A 27812-nucleotide genomic window follows, 5' to 3' on the forward strand; every position below is an offset into this window, starting at 1 on the left:
GAGTTGGGACCTATTAACTTCTCCTATTTATGACATATTCAATGCTCGTGCCAAATTTTAAGTTTCTATGACATTGGAAAGTGAGAGATTTAGATTATGCACGTAAAATTTGGAAGCCCAATTACTTTTCCTATTTTGGAGATAATCTATGCTTGTGCCAAATTTCATGTTGTTACGACATCGGGAAGTTGGAGAACTTTTAGTCAGTCAGTCAGTGAGGGCTTTCGTCTAGACAGACAGACAGACAAGCTGATATACGGGGCTTCGCCCGAGTTAATTTGGTACTGGTGTTTATCTGGTGTTCACACGGAAAATCTTATGAAGTCGTCGTTACTTTAGAGATACTGAGGAAAAAAATGTCATTTTGCATGGTTCTTTGCGTTACCAAGAAAACACCATGTGGAGGTAACCATGCGACGTTTCCTTTATATAAACTTAGAATTGAATAATCAAGTTGGGACCCATTAACTTTTCTTATTTATGATGTAATCAATGCTCGTGCCAAATTTCAAGTTTTTATGACATCGGGAAGTGAGAGAATTAGATTACGTACGTAAAATTTGGACGCTAATTCTTTTGCGCTTAGAATTTAATTATCGAGTTGGGACCCATTACCTTTTCCTATTTATGACATCAATGCTTGTGCCAAATTTCATGTTTCTATGACATCGGGAAGTGAGAGAATTAGATTACGTACGTAAAATTTGGACGCCAGTTCTTTTGCGCTAGAATTGAATAATCGAGTTGGGACCCATTAGCTTTTCCGATTTATGACATAATCAATGCTCGTACCAAATTTCAAATTTCTTTGACATTGGGAAGTGAGAGAATTAGATTCTGTACATAAACTTTGGCCGCTAATTCTTTTGCGCTTAGAATTGAATAATTGAGTTGGGACCGCTTTACTTTTCCTATTTTGGACATAATCTATGCTTGTGCCAAATTTCATGTTTCTACGACATCGGGAAGTGAGAGAATTAGATTCCATGCGTAAAATTTGGACGCTTGTTCTTTTGCGCTAGAATTGAATAATCGAGTTGGGACCGCTTTACTTTTCCTTTTTTGGACATAATCTATGCTCGTACCAAATTTCATGTTTCTGCAACATCGGGAAGTGGGAGAATTTTTGGCGTGTGTGTGTGTGTATATGTGTATATATATATGTATATGTATATATGTGTGTGTATATATATATATATATATATATATATATATATATATATATATATATATATATATATATATATATATATATATATATATATATATATATATATATATATATATATATATATATATATATATATATATATATATATATATATATATATATATATATATATATATATATATATATATATATATATATATATATACACACACACACACACACTACCGTTCAAAAGTTTGGGGTCACCCAAACAATTTTGTGTTTTCCATGAAAAGTCACACTTCTTCACCACCATGCGTTGTGAAATGAATAGAAAATAGAGTCAAGACATTGACAAGGTTAGAAATAAGGATTTGTATTTGAAATAACATTGTTTTTACATCAAACTTTGCTTTCGTCAAAGAATCCTCCTTTTGCAGCAATTACAGCATTGCACACCTTTGACATTCTAGCTGTTAATTTGTTGAGGTAAGCTTGAGAAATTGCACCCCACGCTTCTAGAAGCATCTCCCACAAGTTGGATTGGTTAGATGGGCACTTCTGGCGTACCATACGGTCAAGCTGCTCCCACAACAGCTCAATGGGGTTCAGATCTGGTGACTGCGCTGGCCACTCCATTACCGATAGAATACCAGCTGCCTGCTTCTGCTGTAAATAGTTCTTGCACAATTTGGAGGTGTGTTTAGGGTCATTGTCCTGTTGTAGGATGAAATTGGTTCCAATCAAGCGCTGTCCACTGGGTATGGCATGGCGTTGCAAAATGGAGTGATAGCCTTCCTTATTCAGAATCCCTTTTACCCTGTACAAATCTCCCACCTTACCAGCACCAAAGCAACCCCAGACCATCACATTACCTCCACCATGCTTAACAGATGGCGTCAGGCATTCTTCCAGCATCTTTTCATTTGTTCTGCATCTCACAAACGTTGTTCTTTGTGATCCAAACACCTCAAACTTGGATTCATCCGTCCACAACACTTTTTTCCAGTCTTCCTCTGTCCAATGTCTGTGTTCTTTTGCCCATCTTAATCTTTTTCTTTTATTGGCCAGTCTCAGATATGGCTTTTTCTTTGCCACTCTGCCCTGAAGCCCAAAATCCCGCAGCCGCCTCTTCACTGTAGATGTTGACACTGGTGTTTTGCGGGTACTATTTAATGAAGATGCCAGTTGGGTACCTGTGAGGCGTCTGTTTCTCAAACTAGAGACTCTAATGTGCTTATCTTCTTGCTTAGTTGTGCAACGCGGCCTCCCACTTCTTTTTCTACTCTGGTTAGAGCCTGTTTGTGCTGTCCTCTGAAGGGAGTAGTACACACCGTTGTAGGAAATCTTCAATTTCTTAGCAACTTCTCGCATGGAATAGCCTTCATTTCTAAGAACAAGAATAGACTGTCGAGTTTCAGATGAAAGTTCTCTTTTTCTGGCCATTTTGAGCGTTTAATTGACCCCACAAATGTGATGCTCCAGAAACTCAATCTGCTCACAGGAAGGTCAGTTTTGTAGCTTCTGTAACGAGCTAGACTGTTTTCAGATGTGTGAACATGATTGCACAAGGGTTTTCTAATCATCAATTAGCCTTCTGAGCCAATGAGCAAACACATTGTACCATTAGAACACTGGAGTGATAGTTGCTGGAAATGGGCCTCTATACACCTTTGTAGATATTGCACAAAAAACCAGACATTTGCAGCTAGAATAGTCATTTACCACATTAGCAATGTATAGAGTGCATTTGTTTAAAGTTAGGACTAGTTTAAAGTTATCTTCATTGAAAAGTACAGTGCTTTTCCTTCAAAAATAAGGACATTTCAATGTGACCCCAAACTTTTGAACGGTAGTGTATATGTATGTATATGTGTGTGTATGTAATATATATATATATATATATATATATATATATATATAATATATATATATACACACACACATATGGTCAGACATTAAGCCATGTGACGGCAGAAATGGTGTGACTGCAGGGGGCAGTTGATGGTGGCTGGCAGGGATTGCAGTCAGTAGGTCAGGGAGCATGTTATCATGCGGCATCCAGAGGGGTTTGGTTTAGGAGATATGGTATGTCTCCCTGAAGAGGTACGTTTTGAGAGCACGCCTGAAGTTTTGTGAGTCATGGATTGCCTGGATAGCCTTTGGTAGTGCGTTCCAGAGGACTGGTGCTGCTCTGGTGAAGTCTTGGAGGCGGGAATGAGAGGTTCGAATTAAAGGGGCACTTAGTCTGATTTCGTTAACTGAGCAGAGGGCGTGGGCTGGGTGATGGATTGAGATGAGGGAAGCAATGTAGGGCGGGGCGGTGCTGTGGAGAGCTTAATGGATGAAGGTAGTGAGTTTAAATTGAATTCCGTATTTAACGGGCAGCCAGTGCAGCGACTGGCACAAAGCCGAGGCGTCCGAGTAGTGTCTGGACAGGAAGATGAGCCTGGCTGCCGCTTTCAGGGTGGATTGGAGGGGGTAGAGTCTGGTACAGGGGAGGCCTATTAGCAACGAGTTGCAATAATCAAGCCGAGAGTGGATGAGGGCAACAGTGAGCGTTTTTAGCGAGTCCACGGTGAGGAAAGGGCGGATTCTTGCGATGTTCTTGAAGTGCAGCTGACATGTTCGGGCCAGAGATTGAATGTAGGGGGTAAAGGAACGATCGGCGTCAAATATGACCCCAAGACAGCGGGCGTGTTGTCTGGGAGTTATGGTGGTGCCACACACTGAGATGGAGATGTGAGGATGAGGTCGGTTAGTAGAGAGCGGAAACGCCAGGAGATCAGTTTTTGAGAGGTTCAGTTTTAGGTAGAGAAAGGACAGAGCATGTTATAAACAGCAGTCAGTTGGTGATGTTTTGGAGGAAAGGTGCAGAGATGTCACGGGAAGAGGTGTACAACTGGGTGTCGTCAGCGTAGAGGTGGTATTGGAGACCAAATCTGATGGTTGTCCAATGGAGGCTGTGTAGCTGGAGAAGAAGAAGGGGGCCAAGGACCGAGCCCTGGGGGACCTAAACAGCAAGGGGAAAAGGAGGGGAGGTAGAGCCGGCAAAGGAGATGCTGAAGGAACTGTTTGGGTAAGAATACAAGGAGGGAACAACAGAAAGGACACCATTGTAGGCATTTACTATAGGCCACCTGGACAAGCAGAAGATATTGATAAACTCTTTCTACAACAGATAGCCAAGCTCTCAAAAAAGCATGACATAGTGATCATGGGAGATTTTAACTATCCAGACAATTATTGGGAATCTCTCTCCGGTAAAAGTAATGGATCCAACAAATTCTTATCCGCTCTTGCTGACAACTTTATCTTCCAAAAGGTAGAAGAGAAAACAAGAGGATCTGCTATCTTGGACCTAATTCTTACCAACAGGGAGGAAATGGTTGAGGAAGTAAGGGTAGCTGGGACCTTAGAAGGGAGTGATTATGCTATCCTTGAATTTTGAATAACCAGGGGAGGAAGACCTGAGAAAACTCAAACCTCAAGGTTGGATTTCAGAAAGGCTGATTTTTAATGAACTCAGAAAGAAGGTAGGAAGGATCCAATGGCTGGATGTTCTTAAGGACAGAAATGTCCAAGAAGGTTGGGAAATATTGCAAAATAAGATTCTCAAAGCACAATTCGTTAACAATCCATAAAGGAAAGAAGAATAGGAAGCATTTAAAGAGACCAGGATGGATGAACACAGAACTTACACACATGTTAAAAACAAAGAAAAACATGTTTATCAAATGGAAAGAGGGAAGAATATAATGCCAACTGTAGGGCAAGTGTCAGAAAAGCTAAAGCTAATAATGAATTGAGGCTTGCAAGGGAGGCCAAAAGCAATAAAAGATTTGGAGGGTATGTCAAAAGTAAAAGAAAAGTCAAAGATGTTTAAGGATGTTTGTAGGATGAAAATAGTAAATTGATTAAAAATGATGTTGAGAAGGCTGAACGTTTAAATTCCTGTTTTGTATCTGTTTTCTCTCGGAAAGTAGATGGAACATCAGCTGATCTTCCCTGTACTATTGGGGGAATACAAGAATGCAGGCTATCTATACGCAGAGAGATGGTGAGGGAACACTTAGCTAACGTAAATGAATTCAAGTCTCAAGGTCCAGATAAATTACATCCTAGGATACTAAAGGAAGCAGCAGAGGTAATTGCTGAACCACTCGCCATAATCTTTGAAAATTCATAGAGAACAGAAGAAGTCCCAGAAGATTGGAAAAGGACAAATGTCCCTATCTTCAAAAAAGGGAAGAAGGTGGATTCAGGAAACTACAGGCCTGTGAGCCTGACTTCTATACTGGGAAAGATCTTTGAAGAAATTATTAAGCAGCATATATGCAAGTACAGAATTGCTGACTGGGTTGATCAAGGAAATGCGTTCGCTATACCGTATATTCCGGTGTATAAGACTACCTTTTAACCCCGAAAAATCTGCTCTGCAGTCGGGGGTCGTCTTATACGCCGGCTGTACAAAAAAAAGTGTAAAAAACAAAGCAGTACTCCCCTCCCCTGGCGTTCTGTGGCGCTACTGCAGGCTGTCGCTCCCTCCTCTTCCCCGACAGAGCATTGCTTTCTGGATGCGGGGCTTGAAATCCCCGCCTCCAGATAGCTAATGCTGTGATTGGCTAACTCATGCGGCGTTAGCCAATCACAGCCATTCAACGCCGGAATATACGGTAGTATATCTTGACTTTAGTAAAGCATTTGGCAAAGTATTTCATACCATCCTTATTAAAAAAATGACCGAATATGAGATTGACAAGGCAACTGTTAGGTGGATTCACAACTGGCTGAGTGATTGTACTCAGAGTAGTCATAAATGGCTGCACATCCAAGTGGAAGAATGTATCAAGTGGGGGTACTGCAAGGCTCTGTCCTAGGCCCAGTGTTGTTCAACATTTTTATAAATGATCTGGAGGAGGAAATTGATGGGAAACCGATCAAATTTGCAGACGATACAAAGCTAGGAGGGATAGCTAACACTAGGGAAGAGAGCGAGAGTATTCAAAAAGCTCTAGAAAAGCTTGCATAGTGGGCAGCGTCTAACAGAATAGTATTTAACAAGGAAAAATTTAAAGTCCTACATCTGGGCAAGAAAAATGAAGAAAGCACATACAGAATGGGAGGAATTGGGCTAAGCAGCAGCACATGTGAAAAAGACTCGGATATACTAATGGATCATAGACTGAACATGAGTCAACAATGTGATGCAGCAGCCAAAAAGGCAAACAAAATTCTTGGATGTATTAAGAGAAGCATAGAGTCTATATCACGTGAGGTAATTATTCCCCTCTACTCTTCCTTAGTCAGACCTCATCTGGAATACTGGGTCCAGTTCTGGGAATCCCACTTTTAACCCCTTAATGACCAAGGACGTAAGGGTACGTCCTGGAGCGTCGGGGGTATAAGCCGTGCAGGTGTCATGGAAGCCAGGGGCCTTCTGAAAGGCCCCAAGGCTGCCTTAGCAGACTGCCTATCAGGCCATCCCCATGTGGTGGCTTCATAGACTGCCTGTCAAATCATAGTATGACGTAATGCTATTGCATTACGTCATACTGCAGGAGTGATCAAAGCATCGCATGTTGTAGTCCCCTATGGGGGCTTAAAAGAAAAGTGAAAATAAGAGCAATAAAGTTTTATTAATTGTATTAAAAAAAAAAAGTTATAGAAGTTTAAATGACCACCCTTTTGTCATATCTATAATTAAAAAATCTTAATCATAAAATAAAAATACATGTTTGGTATCGCCGCGTCCGTAAAATTTCGTTCTATTAAAGTAGTGCATTATTTTCCCGCACAGTGAACGTCGTTAATGAAAAAAACAAAAAACGCCAGAAATGTACTTTTTCAGTTACCCTGTCTCCCAGAAAAAAACGCTATAAAAGGCGATCAAAAAGTCTTAGGCATTCCGAATTGGTACTAACATAAACTACAGGAGATCCCACAAAAAATGCGCTCTCGCACAACTACTGTAAACTGGAAAAATAAAGTTATTGCGCGCAGAAGATGATTGCAGAAAATAATAGAAAAAAATTAAATGTCTTTGAAAAATGTCTGAGTAATACAGTTAAAGAAAAAAACATAAGTTTGGTATCGTAGCATTCGAACTGAAGTATAGAATAAAGTTATGTCATTTTAGTTGCAGTTTGTGCGCTGTAGAAACAAAATACACTGAAAGATGGAGGAATGTTGGTTTTTTTTTTTTTACTTTACTCCACTTAGAATTTTTTTTAAAGTTTTTCAGTACATTATATGGTACAGTAAATAGCACCATTTAACAATACAACTCGTCCTGCAAAAAACAAGCCCTCATACAGCGACGTCGATGGATAAATAAAGGAGTTACGATTTTTTTGAAGAGGGGAGGAAAAAACGAAAATGGGGGGGGGGTGGAAGGGGGCCGCGTCATTAAGGGGTTAAAAGACAGACAAAATGGAGCAAGCTCAGAGAGGAGTTACCAAGATGGTGAGCGGTCTGCAAATCATGTCCTATGAGGAACGGTTAAAGGATCTGGGAATGTTTAGCTTGCAGAAGACAAGGCTGAGAGGAGACTTAATAGCTGTCTACTAATATCTGAAGGGCTGTCACAGTGCAGAGGGATCAGCCCTATTCTCATCTGCACAAGGAAAGACTAGAAGCAATGGGATGAAACTGAAAGGGAGGAGACACCGATTAGATATAAGACAGTGAGGGGGATCAATGAGTGGAACAGGTTACCACGGGATGTGGGGAGTTCTCCTTCAATGGAAGCCTTCAAACAAAGGCTGGACAAATATCTGTCTGGGATGATTTAGTGATCCTGCACTGAGCAGGTGGTAGGACCAGATGACCCTGGAGGTCCCTTCCAACTCTACCATTCCATGTATATAAAGTTATTTTCCGCCTCCTTGTGGCCACTTGTTAACCTGATTTCTGCCAGAACGGTTTGTCACTGTCCTTAGGGCGGTTAAATATAAACGGGTTAGAAGCCGTCTACAAAAGCAATATATTTTTGATGAAGCTGTAATTGGTTTTCCGGCTGAGTGAACAAATGGCGCCATTCTCCTTGACCAATTCTATTTGTTTCTAACGTATCAGTGAAGCGGTGTGGCAGCACATCTCCCATTTTTTCATTTACATTTATATAATCCCGGGAAAGAAGCTTTTTAATAGTGTCGCGTGCTCAGACCTGTCGGATTCACGGTAGGATTTTACTAATAATTGCGCAGAAGGCCTCTGTGATGGTTGCTGTTGTCTTGTCAGATTATTTACTTAAAGATGACTTTTCAGGAAACGGGAAACAAAAATAAACTTTTTTGATTCATTTAACCCCTTCAGGACCAGAGTGTGTAAATTTTTTTTTTAATTTTCATTTTTTTCGGCCCTGTCTTCCAAGAGCTTTAAAGGGGTTGTCTCGCGGCAGCAAGTGGGGTTATACACTTCTGTAGGGCCATATTAATGCACTTTGTAATATACATCGTGCATTAAAGGGGTTGTCTCGCGAAAGCAAGTGGGTCTATACACTTCTGTATGGCCATATTAATGCACTTTGTAATATACATCGTGCATTAAATATGAGCCATACAGAAGTTATTCACTTACCTGCTCCGTTGCTAGCGTCCCCGTCGCCATGGTTCCGTCTAACTTCGGTGTCTTCTTGCTTTTTTTAGACGCGCTTGCGCAGATGGATCTTCTCCCTTCGGCTGGTCTTGGAAGCATCGGCGTTTTGGCTCCGCCCCCTTGTACGCGTCATCGCGTAGCTCCGCCCCATGACGTGTGCCGGTTCCAGCCTCCTGATTGCACTAAACATTTAGCTCGATTATTTTTGCAATCTGGCTTTCTGCAATCTACCAGGGTCTATGGTGATTAACCCAGGGGCGTACCTAAGGGCTCGGGCCCGGGTGCAAAAGGTCAGCTCGAGGGCCCCCCCTTGGCCCTCCACCCTACACCCCCCCGTACCCATACCTAGACCGTGCTGCATACATGATCTAGCCCTTTGGCATAATCTTTCCAAACATGACGCATTTCCTGCACATGAAAATTTGTTTGTAGCACCGCAGGCCACTCTCACACACATCGCTTTTTACCGCTATTAGCGCTGTGTCCCAAGCGCCGTACTAACCGCGGTACAACACTCCCATAGATTTTAATGAGCTTACTTAAACCTGCGATCGAACATGGTGTTTCTAACGCTGTGATTTTCGAGAGCTGTCTGTTCTATTTTTGCGTTGTCGTGGTTTTTAACACACCTCCTCACAACGATGGGGTGCATTAAAAGCACCGTCAGACGCTGTAACCTGTGTTCAGAAACGCTGCTCGAAATCCTGGTAAAACGCCACGATTTCAAGCTGCGTTTTCTGAACACGTGTCTATCTATATACTATCTATCTATCCCGTGTCTATCTATATACTATCTATCTATCCCGTGTCTATCTATATACTATCTATCTATCCCGTGTCTATCTATATACTATCTATCTATCCCGTGTCTATCTATATACTATCTATCTATCCCGTGTCTATCTATATACTATCTATCTATCCCGTGTCTATCTATATACTATCTATCTATCCCGTGTCTATCTATATACTATCTATCTATCCCGTGTCTATCTATATACTATCTATCTATCCCGTGTCTATCTATATACTATCTATCTATCCCGTGTCTATCTATATACTATCTATCTATCCCATATCTATCTATATACTATCTATCTATCCCGTGTCTATCTATATACTATCTATCTATCCCATATCTATCTATATACTATCTATCTATCCCATATCTATCTATATACTATCTATCTATCCCATATCTATCTATATACTATCTATCTATCCCATATCTATCTATATACTATCTATCTATCCCATATCTATCTATATACTATCTATCTATCCCATATCTATCTATATACTATCTATCTATCCCATATCTATCTATATACTATCTATCCCATATCTCTATCTATATACTATCTATCCCATATCTCTATCTATATACTATCTATCCCATATCTCTATCTATATACTATCTATCCCATATCTCTATCTATATACTATCTATCCCATATCTCTATCTATATACTATCTATCTATCCCATATCTCTATCTATATACTATCTATCTATCCATCCCATATCTCTATCTATATACTATCTAGCTATCCCATATCTCTATCTATATACTATCTAGCTATCCCATATCTCTATCTATATACTATCTAGCTATCCCATATCTCTATCTATATACTATCTAGCTATCCCATATCTCTATCTATATACTATCTATCTATCTATCCCATATCTCTATCTATATACTATCTATCTATCCATCCCATATCTCTATCTATATACTATCTAGCTATCCCATATCTCTATCTATATACTATCTAGCTATCCCATATCTCTATCTATATACTATCTAGCTATCCCATATCTCTATCTATATACTATCTAGCTATCCCATATCTCTATCTATATACTATCTAGCTATCCCATATCTCTATCTATATACTATCTAGCTATCCCATATCTCTATCTATATACTATCTAGCTATCCCATATCTCTATCTATATACTATCTAGCTATCCCATATCTCTATCTATATACTATCTAGCTATCCCATATCTCTATCTATATACTATCTAGCTATCCCATATCTCTATCTATATACTATCTAGCTATCCCATATCTCTATCTATATACTAGCTAGCTATCCCATATCTCTATCTATATACTAGCTAGCTATCCCATATCTCTATCTATATACTAGCTAGCTATCCCATATCTCTATCTATATACTAGCTAGCTATCCCATATCTCTATCTATATACTAGCTAGCTATCCCATATCTCTATCTATATACTAGCTAGCTATCCCATATCTCTATCTATATACTAGCTAGCTATCCCATATCTCTATCTATATACTAGCTAGCTATCCCATATCTCTATCTATATACTAGCTAGCTATCCCATATCTCTATCTATATACTAGCTAGCTATCCCATATCTCTATCTATATACTAGCTAGCTATCCCATATCTCTATCTATATACTAGCTAGCTATCCCATATCTCTATCTATATACTAGCTAGCTATCCCATATCTCTATCTATATACTAGCTAGCTATCCCATATCTCTATCTATATACTAGCTAGCTATCCCATATCTCTATCTATATACTAGCTAGCTATCCCATATCTCTATCTATATACTAGCTAGCTCATATGAGATATAGATAGCGAGTATATAGGTAGCGAGTATATAGGTAGCGAGTATATAGGTAGCGAGTATATAGGTAGCGAGTATATAGGTAGCGAGTATATAGGTAGCGAGTATATAGGTAGCGAGTAGGTAGCGAGTATATAGGTAGCGAGTAGGTAGATAAAGGAGACACACGCACGCACGCACGCGCACACACGCACGCACGCACTTACCCCAGGGCCCTTTACACTTCTCCTTCATGTGACAGCAGCAAGCCAGCAACTCAGAAGCTTCCCGTTCAGCAGGAAGCAGGGGGCAGCACATGATCCCTGTCATGTGACTTCTTCCCTCCTCCCCTGCTGTCCCATGTGACTTCCTCCATCCTCCCCTGCCGGCCCATGTGAGTACCTCCCTCTCATGCTGGCAGTTCCAGCTGCCGCATGATGAGAATTTTGCTGCAGTCAGAACGGCCAGCGATTAATGCACTAAACGTACATGTTGGTATTGCAGAGGGCGGCCTCGGGGCCCCCTGAGAGCAGGGGCCGGGTCGCCATGGCGACCCCAGCACCCCCTGACGCTACGCCTATGGATTAACCCCTTAATGCCGTGGTCCTTTTTTTTCCCATTTTCGTTTTTTCCTCCATACCTATAAAAAATCGTAGCTCCTTTATTTATCCATCAACGTCGCTGTATGAGGGCTTGTTTTTGGCAGGACGAGTTGTATTTTTCAATGATGATATTTAATGTACCATATAATGTACTGAAAAACTTTTAAGAAATTCTAAATGGAGTGAAATGAAAAAAGAAAAATGACATTCTGCCATTTTTCTGTCTTGTTTCTACGGTGTGCAACAAAAAACATAACTTTATTCTATGGGTCAGTACGATTACTATGATACCAAACTTGTATAGTTTGTTTTTTGTGTTTTTTTTAAATTTATTTTCTGCCGCCATCTTTTGCTTGCAAAAACTTTTATTTTTCCGTTGATCTAGTTGTGCAAGGGCTTATTTTTTGAGGGACGTCCTGTAGTTTACGTTGGTACCATTTTGGAATACATACGACTTTTTGATCGCTTTTTATTGCATTTTTTCTGGGAGACAAGGTGACTAAAAAAGTGCATTTCTGGCATTCTTAATTTTTTTTTTTCCGGACAACTTTTACCGTGCATGGTAAATAACATGCTACTTTGATAGATTAGACTTTTACGGACGCAGCGATACCAGATATGTATTTTTGTTTTATGATTTAAGATTTTTTTATTATAGATCTGGCAAAAGGGGGGTGATTTGAACTTTTATTACCTTTTTTTTTACAATTAGTAAAACTTTATTGATCTGATTTTTACTTTTCCTTTTAGTCCCCCTGGGGGACTACAACTAGCGATGCTTTAATCTCTCCTGCAGTATGATGTAATGCTATAGCATTACATCATATTGCAATCTGACAGGCAGTCTATCAAGCCACCATACAGGGATGGCTTGATAGGCAGTCTGCTAAAGCAGCCCTGGGGCCTTTCAGAAGGCCCCGGCTTCCATGTCACCCGCACGGCTTCTTGCGATCTCACGCGGGGCGGCCATACGGGATCCCCGAACATTGTTTGGAGGACTTAAATGCCGCTGTCAGAACAAAAATTTCAATTGAGGAAAAACTTTTTAAAGACTGCAATTGATCCATTTTTGCAGGTTTAGCTTTTACAGTTTTCACAATGCATTAAAATGACATACAAAGTTTGTTCTATGGGTCAGTACTAGAGATGAGCGAGCATACTCCATAAGGCAAACTACTCAAGCGAGTAGTGCCTTATTAGAGTACCTGCCCGCACGTCTCTAAAGATTCGGCTGCCGGGACAGGTGACAGGTGAGTTGCGGTGGTGAGCAGGGGGGAGCGAGGTGGAGAGAGGAAGAGAGAGAGTAAATTAAAATAAATTCTAAACAATTGCTTTCTGTCACCGTATTCTGAGACCAGAGAACTTTTATTTAGTGGTCAATTGACCTATCTGAGACCTCATTTTTTGCAGGGTGAGAGAACCATTTTGGAGTGCATACCCTTTTTTTCTATTTTTATTTATTTATTTATTTTTTCTTAGCCAGGATACAAACAAAAAAAATTCATGATTCTGGCATCTTTTTTTTCTTATAACATTTACTGTGCAGGATATATGTTTTTTATTTTTTCGTTTTTTTTTTTAATAGTTCATACTTTTATGTACACAGTGATACCAAATATGTGGGGGTTTTAATGGTTTAATTTTCTATAGGAAAAATGGAAAGTTATTTTTCTTTTTCTCTCTGGAACTTTTTAATATTTTTTTTTACTGTGTTTAAAAAAAAACAAAAAAAAACTACATTAAATCTTTTTTACACCTTTATTTAGTCCCCACGGGGATTATATACAGCACCATTGCAATTTATAGCAATTTTTGATGTTGCCTATCAAGCCCTGCTGACAGGACATGATGAGCATTTTCTGCATGGCAACCCTGGGAGCCTTCAATAAGCTCCAGGCTGCAATGGTATTTCATCGGCAACTTGCGATCGTGTCACGAGATTTGCCAATGGGTTGCGGTAAGGGGTCTCTCCACTGACTGTTTAGCTACGCGGTCAGCTTTGACAACAGCATCCAAAGTGTTAAAGGCTGCCATTGGATCTGGTGACTGTCAGTTGAAATACAATGCGAATTTTAAGCAGATCCTAACCAAAATCCACATAAAAAGGCGTCTCTGGAGTGCGAACACCCCTGATATATAGTCCACACATAACCTATGATGATCGAAATGAATGAAGATGGCACTTCAGTCTGGACTGAGAGAAATGGGAGTGCAGATATCCCCTTGTATATTAAACATGCCTCAAAGAGCGCTTGTCGGAGTAATTGGCACAGGGCGCGTTTTTCCCACCCTTACAGGGGGTTTCTACGGTATTCCTACACCCATCACATCATTGACTCTTTTCACCTTCATGTAGGTTTTACTTTTTTTTTTTTTGCATACACTGTACAAAAATGTTGCCGTAACCCCATATGACGCTATGCAAGGGCTCGTTTTCTTGCGAGACGTCCTGTAGTTTCTGCTGGTACCATTATGTAGCAAATACAACTTTTTCTTTTTTTCTTGGAATCGGGGGGACCAAAAAAGCGCAATTCTGGCGTTGTGTATTTTGTTTCTAACATTGTTTAATGTACGGGATAAATAATGCGTTACTTTGATAGATCAGACTTTTACAGATATGATGGTACCAGATCTGTTGTTGCAGTTTTCTTTTTGTTTTGATTGTTTTCTTATAAATATAGGGAAGGAAGGAAGGGGGGGGGGGTTAAACGTTTAATGCAGTAGTAAAAAGAAATTTTTCACTTGTAACTTTTTCTTTTAGTTTATTTGGAGGACTTGAAGTCGCAATCCTTTGATTTCTTATACAGTGTACTGCAATATTTCAGGCCACAGGCCTGTCTTAGTAGGCAGAAGGACATGGCAGCCATGGAGGTCTTCAGAAGGCCCATGGCTGCCATGACAACGGAACGTCACCTCAGGATCTCATTGTGGGGGGACTGTTCAGGACCATCGAGCACCGATTGGGACATATAAATGCTGCTGTCAGGATTGATTGTAGCTGAAGGGCTAACAGGCGCTATCAGTGTTCATGCTAATCGTGGCTGTTGCGGCCAGGTGGCAACTGTCCAAAACAGCTTACTCTGGCCATATATGGAGCAGGCTCAACTCCCGACCCCCCCCCCCCCCCCCTCCATGTAAGCGGCATGTACCCAGAACGTACATACATGTCCTGGTGTGTGAAAGGGTTAAAGGGCCAGTAATCCCCAAACTTGTAACCTATGCATACATAAAGCTGAAAGGAGTTTTCCCATTAAATACAGTATCCTGCAGTAGTGGGACTTCTCTGCAGCAGGCAAAGGAAGATTTGCGAAGGTAGCTAATAAAGAACATGCAGGAAAACCTGCTGCAGTCTGCAGGAGAACTGTGACCGTAGATTGATTTACCTGTGAGGCTCAGTATAAAGACAGTCTTCCTAGTGCTGAGAGATACCTATTTACAGGTAATGAACGCTGTGGTTCTACGAAATGCTGACTTAACTGGGGGGTGAATACTTATGCAGCCACTTAGTTTCTGTACAGATAAGTCTTTTCGTCTTCTTCTGTCTGTCATACAGTGATATACGCAATTAAACTTGATAAATTCCAGGGGGAAAGCGAATACTTCTCATCCACTGTCAGTCAGTACGTAATTACGGCGCACTAATTCCATGTTGTTCTATTGCTCTTTAGGGTGTCTGAAATTACAGCTAATTACTGTGCACTCTATTCAAGCGGCTCCTTGCGGCGTCCGGTAGGTCCGGCCTCAGATTCTGTCCTCGCCAGCAGCTGATCTTTTCATACAGAGACATCTTGTCAGAGTCTCAGGTTCTGCTGCAAAGCTCAGAGTAATTAGAGTGTCCTCTCCTTCTGGCCGGACTCCACACTTCCCCTGTGACTCCCGGGACTCTGCTTACTGTCTGTCTTGTTTCTTTTCAGTTGTGTCAGGCTCACTCCCAGCTGGCGCAGTACATGGAGCGATACAGGTATTTGCCATAATGATACTGTAATTGGCGTTATATTCTCCTCTCTCCTACATGTTCATTTCCCCAGTCATTTCCTTCCATTACTGGAGATGACGGCTCGCCTCTCCAGCTGCAGACGATAAACTCTTCTGATTGTATTTGTTTCTTTGCTTTAAACAAGTTTTCGTTCTTCCTTTTAGTCAATGTGTTTGATGTTCTGCAAGACAAGAATCACTCTGTGTACATCTGCCAAAGAACTTCATCTAAAAGAATTTCTGGTGGAGTCACTGTATACATTCCATTATTTGCCCTGTACTGATCCTAAGTCACATACTCCAGAGCTACACTCACTATTCTGCTGGTGGAGTCACCATGTACATACATTACTTATCCTGTACTGCTCCTGAGTTACATCCTGTATTATACTCCAGAGCTGCACTCACTATTCTGCTGGTGGAGTCACTGTGTACATACATAACTTATCCTGTACTCATCCTGAGTTACATCCTGTATTCTACTCCAGAGCTGCACTCACTATTCTGCTGGTGGAGTCACTGTGGACATACATTATTTATTCTGTACTGATTCCGAGTTACATTCTGTATTATACTCCAGAGCTGCACTCACTATTCTGCTGGTGGAGTGACTGTGTACATACATTACTGATCCTGTACTGATTCCGAGTTACATTCTGTATTATACTCCAGAGCTGCACAGTGAGTGCACAGCAGGCTTCAGTGCTCATTCAGTTATGTAGACTTTCTTCCCTTCTTATGTAATGCAAAAACATGACCTAATTTCCTAGCCCGGCCTCTGCTGCAGTTTGCGTTACATGACCATAGCTTCGCACCACGCTGCACATCTCACAGACCACCTTCTTCACTGCCAGACGCGATCGGACGGCTTTCATTGACTTCAATGAAAGCCATCCAAGCGGGAACCACACAAAAATGGAGCATGCTGCAATTTGCTTTCCGGACCAAAAGGTCTGCAAATCAAATCCGCATGTTTTAATCCATTTGTGGACGACCATGCATCTCTATGGGCAGCTTGATTTGCGGATCTTTTGCGTGGATTCCGCTAATCAAATTTGCCCGTGGGCCTACTGATCTGAAGGCCAGAAGGGTAACAGACTGCTTTACTCCTATTTAAAATAGTATGAGTGATGCCTCCTATTACACATTCAGCCCTGACCACAATGACTACAACTGCCCTCTACTGCACTGACAGCGGGCTAGACAATCAGCTGATTCGTGTGGATCCCGAGCACCTTAACTCCGCAAATCAACTATTGATGACCTTCCCTGAGAACAGATTATCAATAGTAAAAGTACCAGACTACCCCTTTTAAATAACTGCAACTCTTGAGAGCAAAGCAGTAGTTAAGTTATAAGTAAATCATACACTGAACGGCCCCTTTATTAATGCTCTCGGCCCTCTCACGATTGGCGCTGCCCTGTATGGAAATTCTCCCTGTGACCCTGGTGTGCGGCATAGAATCACATGACAAGTTTTCTTGTGGATTAGCTTCAATGTGAATCCACATTAAATGGGAAACTCCAGCGATCTAAGGGACTTCCAATGAGCCCCGGTCATCGGTGATAGACTAACCGGGGTCTCGCTGCCAACTGCGGGGGAGTTTTCTCATGTAATGGTGTGGAGAGCAACCTATAACGACGCGATCGAGCAAAACATCCAGCAAAAGGGGATCATGCGGATGGGACACTAATAAAGTGCCCGCTCGGTGTACTTTGCTCTACACTCCTGCTGTCTTGTGGCACATTTTATGTATTACTGACTTGTGGGAGGTTCAGCTACATGGAAATGAGCGGCTGTATAGGATACGCTGTAGGCGGCGTGCGGGCTGCTGTATTCTGCACATTAGTCTTGCTGGTGTGGAAATGATTTTCATTTGGGATCTCTTGACCCGTTTGCAGGAGTCGACTGAAAGCAAAAAACCTGATGTACATAAAGCAGATTCTCTTTATGCTGGAGAAGTTTGTGGGCGCCCTCGGAGGTGAGCTTTATGTGTGTCTGTGATTTCTGATATTGCTTTTCAGGTCACTTGACGATTATCTGATCGGGAGTGGTACCGGTGCAGACATCCCCTTTGATCACTAATTGTAGCGGCCATTCTGATTACTGCAGTAAAGTGAATTGGACACTGCTGCAGTACTTGGAATGGCGTTCGGACTGGGTACAGGGTTGTAAACATTTAACAGGTCCTAGGCACCAAACCACTGACCATAAGCCGTCGGTTCTTAGAAGCTGGACCTGCCCTTTAATACAATGCAGTGCTGGGATCGCTCCTCCAACTGCTCGGGGCTAGAGGTTTGCCCTGTGTCGGACTTGCGTTGTAATGCCACACACAGACTTCTGTATCCTCAGCCGCCCGTCCTCGCCATATGGTTTCCTGCTGCTAATTAGGAAATGATTAGAGTCTCACTATGAGAGCTGAAAACATTTGCTAGTAACAAACCCTTTTGCTGCCACACATCCTGGCACCATTTGCCTGGCACAAGCGTTTCGGAGATGCTGGTGCCCCCGCAGAGTACGGCGTACAGTAAGATGTTTTTGGACTCCTTTATTAGCGCAGTAGCGGGGGTGCAGGGAGTTGCCAACACAAGTCCTGTGTTTTCTAGACAGATGGTGTGGCTTGGAAAACCGTACGGAGAAATCTACCGTGGCCTCCGCTATACACAGTAGTATAAGCTGCCACGGCTGTATCTGTGCCACCGACTCAGCTCTGCTTAACGTGTACTCTGCCAGATTATTTACTAGGCAAACCTGAATAGTGAGGACTGATCGCTGCTAAATGGGCAGGCTTACATAGCTGACATGTCTGCTGTCACCCAAACTCTTCAGATGTAATTGTAATCCTATAAAAATACAACAATATGGTGTGAGATGCAATATACTATAACATATAATACTATAAGGTATGAGACACAATAATATACTACAATATATAATAACATAGGGTGTGAGATACAACAATATACTACAAAACATTATAACACTATAAGGTATGTGATACAACAATATACTACAACATATCACACTATGAAGTGTGAAATACAGTAATATACTACAACATATACTATAATGTGTGAGATACACTCATTGTCAAATAAAATCCCGCCCACAGAAGAAGTCGATTAGCTGCAAACCTCGGCATGCAGTTCCATCTCAGGCAGATATGTAAATGATGAGTTGTGGAGTGATTGGATGAACGGTCTTGTTACTGGAGGCCCTAGAAGTGGTTCCCCACTTGTCCTATAAAAGGCTCTTGGAGGCTCCTTGTGTGTAGTGACCTCTTTTCCTGCTTGTGTAGAGCTTGTTGACCATTAGACGCAGAGAAGAGATTTCACCCCGTTACCAGAGTCTGAGAGGGGCGCATTATTGGGGTGTGAGAAGCTGGATGGTCATATCAATGAATTGTCCCCCAACGGGCCATTCTGTCCGGCCTGTTAGGGGGTGTTGTGACCAGTGGATGTGTGAGAGTACAAAAGATGACCGGGCTCAGGACGCCCCCTACAGACTACCAGTAGAGAGGAGCATCTGACCAAACTGTTAGGGACCAGCGGATGTGTGAGGGCACACAAGGTGACCGGGCTCAGGACCCCCCGACAGCCCACCAGTAGAGAAGAGTGTCTGACCAGACTGTTGGGGAGTGTTGGGACCAGCGGATGTGTGAGGGCTCAGGACCCCCCTACAGCAGTGTTCCCCAACTCCAGTCCTCAGGGACCGCCAACAGGTCATGTTTTCAGGATTTCCTCAGTATTGCACAGGTGATGTAATTATCATCGGTGCCTCGGACGTTGCCACAGGTGTTCTTACTATAGGATATCCTGAAAACCTGACCTGTTGGTGGTCCCTGAGGACTGGAGTTGGGGACCCCTGCCCTACAGCCCACCAGTAGAGAGAAGCGTCTGATCATCCAGCAATCACCAGCAGCTCCAGCTGTTCCGTTGTCCGCCATCCAGAGACAGGGGGCACCATCGTTACACCTCTGTGTCCGTTGGAACCATTTCCAATGGCTAAAGGACATTTGGTCTCCCGGCCCCCAATACATGTACGGCCTCTGACCCCCACTGTCACCTCCATTTGCAGGGGTGTTATGAACGATGAAAGTGGACCCTACGGAGGGGAACCGGATTGTCTTCAGCGATTAATCCAGGTTTAGTTTGGACGCTGACTACGGTCGCGTTCATGTCTGGAGACCTCGGGTGAGCGCCTCAATCCAGCCTTTGCTGTGAAGCAGCACACTGCCCCCTGCTGGTGTGGTGGTCTGGGGGCACCATCGCATAAGACAGTCGGTCCCCCCCAGTAGTGGTACAAGGGACAATGACAGCTCAGCGATATGTTCAGGATATCCTGCAGCCACAGGTGTTCCTCTCATGGTGGCTTCCAGCAGGATAATGCTCAGCCGCACACACAAGGGGGTCACAGGAAGCCCCCACAACACTGTCACACTTCTGTGGCCGCCCGGTAGACAGATTTATCACCAATAGAATATGTATGGAACCATCTGGGATGCCAACTTCCACATCCTACGGGTTTACACGATCTAGAGGCTACAGTTACAGCAAATGTGGAGCGATATGCTGCAGGATACCATACAGAACTTGTATACCTCCATGCCCTCCTGTATCACATCTTGTATATTATACACACACTCCTTCTAGGGGAGGGATGTTACTGACAAGAACTGCATTATTCCTAATTTCACTGAATACTTTTTCTGAGCATGGATAGTACATGAAATGTTTGCAGACTTCAACATGAAGAATATCTGCATAAAATCTTTATTACTAGATTTTTATAGATGTCTGACATAACTGCTGACAATTTAGAGACGATGCAATACTACTTGTTGCCGCCATAATTCAATTTGCATTTCAAAGACAGGCGTAGATAACCGCTATTATAATGTACATACATTTTTTGAAGACACCCAGTATATAGATTGTAGTCACCGTCCCAGGATGGGCTTTCTACTAGTAATGCTATAAGATATGTAAAACATAACATAAGCTGTAACCTGCTGTATGCTTACAGGTAACGTCAAGCAGAACCCAAACTATCAGAAAGTATCTCAACAGGGTAAGTGTCCTACAGGGGAGCTCCCACCCAACATGGTCATTATGTGTATGTAGTTGACAGGGCGGTGCGACACAGAGGAGAAATCTAATAAAGATGAGATATATACACTATTTGGAGAAAAATATTGGACCCCCACTGATCCTGTGCTGTCATGTAATGTGTGAGCATTGGGTATAAAGGAGAGGATCACATAGGAGATCCCAGTACAGAAACCATCAGATGCCCCCAGGTGTAGAGCTGACAACGTGGTCTGGTGGTGGGATGCCCCCAGGTGTAGAGCTGACAACAGGATCTGGTGGTGGGATGCTCTCAGGTGTAGAGCTGACAACGGGGTCTGGCAGTGGAATGTCACCAGGTGTAGAGCTGACAACGGGGTCTGGCAGTGGAATGTCTCCAGGTGTAGAACTGACAACTGGGTCTGGTGGTTGGATGTCACCAATCAGTATGGACATCGCAGCTTCTGGACCTTCCAGAGTCCACTGTTGGCCATGTTATTAGGAGATGGAGACCATCCGGTGTGTGCGGTGCGGCCACGTTAAAGACCTCATAAACTGACAGAATGTGGACAATGAAGCTGTGTAGGAGCAGTGAAGACATCACACACATCATCTGCCCTCGCTTAGGGGTCTCACAGGCCATTGGAACATCCATTAGTACCAGAACCATCCATAGGGAACGGCATATGAAAGGTTACCATAGATGAGCAGTTGCACAACAACATCACAGCAGTGACTGCGCAGCGGCACCTGCGGCTTGGAGCGACGGACTGTAAGCGAATGGAAGCAAGTGTTGTGGATGAATCACAGTACACCATCTTCCGATCGGATAGCGGCATTTGTGTGTGGTGGTTCCATGGAGAACGATTTCTACATGACTGCATTATCCCATCAGTGAAGCTGGGAGGAGGTTCTGTTATGGTGGGGGGCTCTGCTGCGAAGGACTGGGGGCCATTGATTATAGTGAAGACCATCCTCAACGTTGATTGGTACAGAGACATTCCTGCCAATGTGGTAATACTGTGGTACAACTCCGTGTCTCCACCAACACGACTGAGCACCATGTCATACGGCACGCTGTGCTGAGGAGCAGAGCGTCTGCAAATTTCATTGGCTGCCCAAAGTCCGGATCTCCATCCCATCAAGCATCCTTGGGATGAGGCAGAATGCCGTATCAGTGTACACCCAACACATCTCCCACATCACTATCTGAAGCTCTCCTCAAGAAATGAAGGCAAAGCCCTCCACACATCTATGGGAGTTTGGTTGGAAGCGGCCACGGAGGGTTACTGCCGTCATTGAGGACAAAGGCAGCCCAATATCGTATATCCAATTTCATCTTCTATGTCCAAATGCTTCTGTCAGCATAGTGTACATTAGGCTTTGTTCACACTTGTGTTGAGCTCCGTACATAACAGAAGCCATGACGCTCTGCTGGATTTGTCGTACAGCACATACCGCTATTCCTGGTGGACCTCATTGACTCCTAATTGAGTACTGGATTGTTGCCCGCCGTTCTGGCCGGAAACCTGATGAGGCTTGTAGCGCTATTTTCCATCCCAAATGACAGAATCTGCGACGGAGGCTCCAATGCAAATGTGAACGGAGCCAAGAATAGTTATCAGAGGGATATTTCTTCTTTAGCGGGTGCAGTGATATCGGGATCCGTACAACAGATGATTTCTGTAGTTCTCTTTCGTCTTGTGTTTATCCTCCAGGTACAACGCTGAAGTCCATCAACGATTTCCTCTTCTACAGGCAGGTCGATAATATCAATCTCTTCAAGGTACTAATTCTCCGCACCGCTCGCCGTCCAAACACTTATAACTACGGGGAAATCAGCCGCCTGTTATCACAAACCTATACGGACAGGCGTCAGGCAGGCTGCCGTGGTGTCGTTGGCACATTCGGGGTGTATGATTATTTACTCATGTATTGTGTATAACATCACACTGACATATCAGCGGGATCAGCCGCCGGTACGTGAAATACATCCTCGTGTTACTTTGTCATTTTTCTACTTTTTGTGTACTTTTGTGTTTGCGGCGATCCTCTGTGGATGAAATAAACGAGCGTCGTGTTTTTCTCTCCCTCCTGAATTTTTCATGTCTTCTGCTCAGTTAGGCACCTGACACTTTGCATCTTTATCATCTCTGGAGACGCAGCACAAGGAGAAAAGTGAAGCCGTGAATGCCAGTGAAATGGAAGAACTAAGCAAAAGTTCTTTTGAGCTCACAGAAAATGCGCTCAGGCTTCACGCCGACAGTCGCCCCAGAATTCACCGCAGCATGGTGACATTACTGAGAGCCGTGCACGAATCTTATGTTCCCCTCTGAGGAAGAAAAGTATTTTGAGGAGTATTTTTTACAGTGTAAATAATGCAGTATAAAGGACATAATAGATTTGCTCTGCTGGTCAGTACAATTACGGCAATTCCAAAATTATACATGTAGGTTTGTTTGTTTTTTTTTTTTCTTTTTTTTTTTTTCACTTTTGCACCATAAAAGCCCTTTTGTGTTTTGATTTCAGCGATGCAAAAAAATATTTTCCAAAGTCTCAGATTTTTTTATTTTTCCATGAACGGAGCTCAGTGAGGGCTATATGTTTTTTGCATGATGAGCTGTAATATTTATTGACACTTTTTTGGCGTATATATATATATATATATGGCTTTTTGATCGCTTTTATTGCATTTTTTTATGGGAGGCAAAATTTAAAAAAAGCTTTTTGGCTCCATTTTTCATTTTTTTTTTTTTTACATACCATTTGCTTTGCAGCATAAAAAAAGTGGAAAGTGCCTGAAAGTTGGGTTTTTTCCTAGTGTTTTTTTTTTTTTTTTACATGTGTATTTTTTTGTCTGTTTGTTTTTTTTTTAATTTGATTCTTTTCCCCTTTCATGTCCCTGTAGGGGACTTGAACCTGCAGTGCTATGATAATACTTTGCAGTAGTTGTATGTATTATACATGGCTAATGGCTAATAATAGCGATTATAGGCCATGGCAGACCTGGACACCTTTGTCTGGTGCCCGGTTGGCAAAGCAACCCATCGGCCTTCCACAATTATGACAGAGGGCCGATAACATCACAGAGATAGTGCCCCTCCCCTCTGTGAATACTTTACATGGCATAATCAACATTGTTCACGGCATGTAAGAGGTTAACAGTGGGGCTCAGTGTTCTCACCAACCCCTGCTGTTGCCGTGGTAGGCCAGCTGTCTGTCAGTCTGTTCATGCTACAAGCTCAGCTTCTGAGTCCACACCATGCATAGGATGGAAGTTGACATCCATTCATGGGAATCCCTTCCCAGTTAGAACATAAATTTATATCCCCGGGCGGGAAGGGGTTAGCCACTTTATGACCACGTTGTGTGGAGTGATGGGTGTACAGAGCAGCTTGAGAGCCTCATCCACTCTGTACTTGGCGGCTATCCACTGTTTTTTCCAGCTGACAGCCACCTCTGTCAGTCACAGCTGTCAGCTAGCTCTGATCACTGAAGTTAGCTATTAAGATGCCACGGTGAAAGTTAACCGTGCATCTTAATAGTCAGCTGAAGGAGGGGGGCTCTCTCCAGCACCCTATTAGCACCCCCTGCAGCACAATCGCATGGCGCTGATGGGCTGGCGTAGTAGTCCAGAGTCTAGTGAAGGCTGCCAGGGCTATCATCCATAGATGCCTATTCAGTTCTGCCTGTGTCGTGGCTCAATAGACAACGTTAAAGGGAACCTGTCGGCGGTTTCTACCTGACTAAACTAACTAGAGGAGTAGACTAGGGAATTGCAGCAATTTCCAGAACTAACTTTGTTATTGTTCCTATTGAACCTTTTAAATATTCCAATGCCTTATGCTAATGCCCATGGTCCGGTGGGCGGACCTGGACTGTCTCTTCTGGCAGGAGGTTTTAGCATAAGCCCGCCCACCTCAGCTGCAGAGTAGCATGTCATCCACAGAGCGCTTTGATTTCTCGTGCATGGGCTGTAAAGTTTGCAGACTAGCGCATGTACAGATGGGAACAATGAATCTGCCCACAAAAGGTCATACATGATTTGGGCATGCGCCGGTCCACAGTTGGGAAGTTTGTGAGTAGATGTTACAAAACGTTGTCACTTGGAACTTTATTTCCTATAAGGTAACACAGAATTTGAGCATGTGATGTGGTAATGTCATGCTTTTGCCTCAAATCTCAAGGGGAGAATCTGCAGCTTGGCCGCAACCTAGAATTAAAGGGAAAAGAGCAGATTACTGCATGTAATAGACGAGGGTAGAGGAGAGGGTTGGGGACTCGCGATAAGGAGGCCGGACTGTCCCCTCGACAGCCACTTCCTGACTGCCTGCTCTATTGATCCATTTTTCTGGTGTGTATTTATCTTGACCGTCACACTGCTCTATTTCTGGAAGATATATGCCATGTGTTTAGTTTTTCACTTGTCAGTTCCAGCTCTATATCTTTTTTTCTTCTGAGTAGGATATTACTTCCGATCTAATGAGAAAACTCTGGGGAAGCGCCAGAAAGGGCTTGTCTGTAATGCATCATCAGCGTTGTGTGATTTCTCATCCTCCCTCCCATGCAGGTCCAAAGATATTGTATGAAAAGCATGATCAGCAGGAAGGTAAGGGGGCAAGTAGATTCTGCGAGTTTTACAAAGGGGATGTCTGATGGGAATGGCGCAATGGATAATTGGGGGAGGGGTTTACATATTAAAAGGTTATAAACTGCTGTTTTATACTGCTTTGCAATGTTTCAATACGTAAAAAAATATATACATTTTTTTTTCCTCTGTGACCTCCACTCTACTGCTCATCTATGCTGTTGTGGCTAGTCTATTGGGCAGTGTCACATGACCCATTTCACTGTTTCTGCCTACATTTACCCAAAAAACTTGCACGTGCTTCATATTTCTCTCTCTCTCCTGCTGCTCCATATTACTTGATAGTCAGCCTCTTTCCCCTCTGGCAGTTGTAAGTATAGTCCTTAGCAAGTTCCCAGTCAGTTTCCCTCCCCTTCTTGCAGCTGTAAATGTAGTTTCCTGTAAGTTTCCAGTCTCCTCCCCCTGCAGGTGGCTGTAAATATAGTCCCAAGTAAGTTGCCTAGTCAGTCTCCTTCCTTCTCTGGCAGCCATAAATATAGTTTTCAGTAATTTCTCAGTTAATCTCCTTTCCCTTTTTTATAGCTATAAGTGTGATCCTCATTAAGTTCCCTAGTCCATTTCTTTACCCCTCTGACAGCTGTAAATATAGTCCTGAGTAAATTCCCTGGTCAGTCTCCTTTCCATTCTAGCAGCTATAAATATACTCCCCAGTAAATTTCTTAGTCAGTCTCCTTTTCCCCCTGGCAGCTGTAAATATGGTCTCCAGTAAGATCTCAGTCAGTTTCCTTCCCCTTCTGGCAGCTGTAAATATAGTTCCCAGTAAATTCGTAGTTAGTCTCCTACGCCCTCTGGCAGCTGTAAACATAGTCCCTCCAGTATGTTCTCAGTCAGTCTCCTCTCCCTTCTGGCAGCTGTAAATCTAGTCCTCAGTAAGTTCACAGTTAGTCTCCTACCCCCTCTGGCAGCTGTACATATGGCACCCAGTAAGTTCTTAGAATCAACCAGGAGTGAGTTTATTGACATCTTGTTGGCTGTGAACAGTGGATACGTAGGGCTCCACAGAACTGTTCTTTTCAGCTGAGTGCCAGGCACTCTATGGGCACTGAGGTGGGTACACTTGGTGCCCATTTTTGTCATTTCATGGGGTCTCTAACTTTCATGGCGATCTATTTACAGACTACAGGGGTATGAATGGTCACCATAACCTCTGCCTGTTTAGAAATGTTGACTTAGTTGTGTTTTTAGCTTCCCTGAAAAAATTGTTAATTACGTGTCTTTATATTCACAAGTTGTTTGGTTTCACTGAGAAGTTTGGAGGAGCGGCTGTTATCCCGGAGAACGAACCCGCCAAAACCGGAGGACTGCAGCAATACCTACAGAATATTAACCAAAAAAGCCAGGGACAAGGTGAGACCGGTGTGATGAATACTGCACCGCTTCCTGCACACAGCCAGAACGTTATATTATAGAATCCTTTCCTCCTGCTAAGGTCACTAAGGGGACCTTCATATACAGCTAATGCAATGTTTAATGGGAGCTGTATGAGTCTATATGCAAAGAGCTCCCTCTAATGGTGCCTGTATAAATATCTAGTAACTGTATAAATCTGTATGTAGTGAGTTACCTCTAGTGGTGACTGTAAATACAGTATCTGTTTGTAGTCCCTCTAGTTGGTGGTTGTATAAATCTGTATATAGTGAGTTACCTTTAGTGGTGGCTGTAAATATTTGTATGTAGTTCCTCTAGTGGTGGCTGTATAAATCTGTATATAGTGAGTTACCTTTAGTGGTGGCTGTATAAATCTGTATATAGTGAGTTACCTTTAGTGGTGGCTGTATAAATCTGTATATAGTGAGTTACCTCTAGTGGTAGCTGTATAAATCTGTATATAGTGAGTTACCTCTAGTGGTAGCTGTATAAATCTGTATATAGTGAGTTACCTCTAGTGGTGGCTGTATAAATCTGTATATAGTGAGTTACCTCTAGTGGTAGCTGTATAAATCTGTATATAGAGAGTTACCTCTAGTGGTAGCTGTATAAATCTGTATATAGTGAGTTACCTCTAGTGGTAGCTGTATAAATCTGTATGTAGTGAGCTCCCTCTAGTGGTGGCTGTAAATATTTGTATGTAGTTCCTCTAGTGGTGGCTGTATATAGTGAGTTACCGCTAGTGGTAGCTGTATAGATCTGTATGTAGTGAGCTCCCTCTAGTGGTGGCTGTATAAATCTGTAT

At 42.6% G+C, this 27812-nt stretch overlaps 1 protein-coding gene across 6 annotated transcripts in view; it reads left to right on the plus strand.

Moving 5' to 3' along the window:
* Window positions 1-27812, plus strand: part of DDX11 (DEAD/H-box helicase 11) — a 134104-nt gene that overhangs the window by 86759 nt on the left and 19533 nt on the right. For 5 of the 6 annotated variants that reach the window (XR_010790255.1, XM_066590900.1, XM_066590896.1 and 2 more), the window contains exons 11-16: window positions 15864-15910; window positions 17827-17906; window positions 20951-20995; window positions 22710-22777; window positions 25562-25600; window positions 26869-26986. Coding sequence is in view for 5 of the 6 variants with exons in the window: in XM_066590900.1 (XP_066446997.1) it covers window positions 15864-15910; window positions 17827-17906; window positions 20951-20995; window positions 22710-22777; window positions 25562-25600; window positions 26869-26986 (397 nt within the window). In the remaining variant the exon portion in view is untranslated. The remainder of the gene's footprint in view (window positions 1-15863; window positions 15911-17826; window positions 17907-20950; window positions 20996-22709; window positions 22778-25561; window positions 25601-26868; window positions 26987-27812) is intronic. The other variant, XM_066590898.1, reaches the window with a different exon arrangement.

Source organism: Eleutherodactylus coqui, chromosome 2 (assembly GCF_035609145.1).
Source record: "Eleutherodactylus coqui strain aEleCoq1 chromosome 2, aEleCoq1.hap1, whole genome shotgun sequence".
In the NCBI taxonomy this organism is placed as follows: domain Eukaryota; kingdom Metazoa; phylum Chordata; class Amphibia; order Anura; family Eleutherodactylidae; genus Eleutherodactylus; species Eleutherodactylus coqui.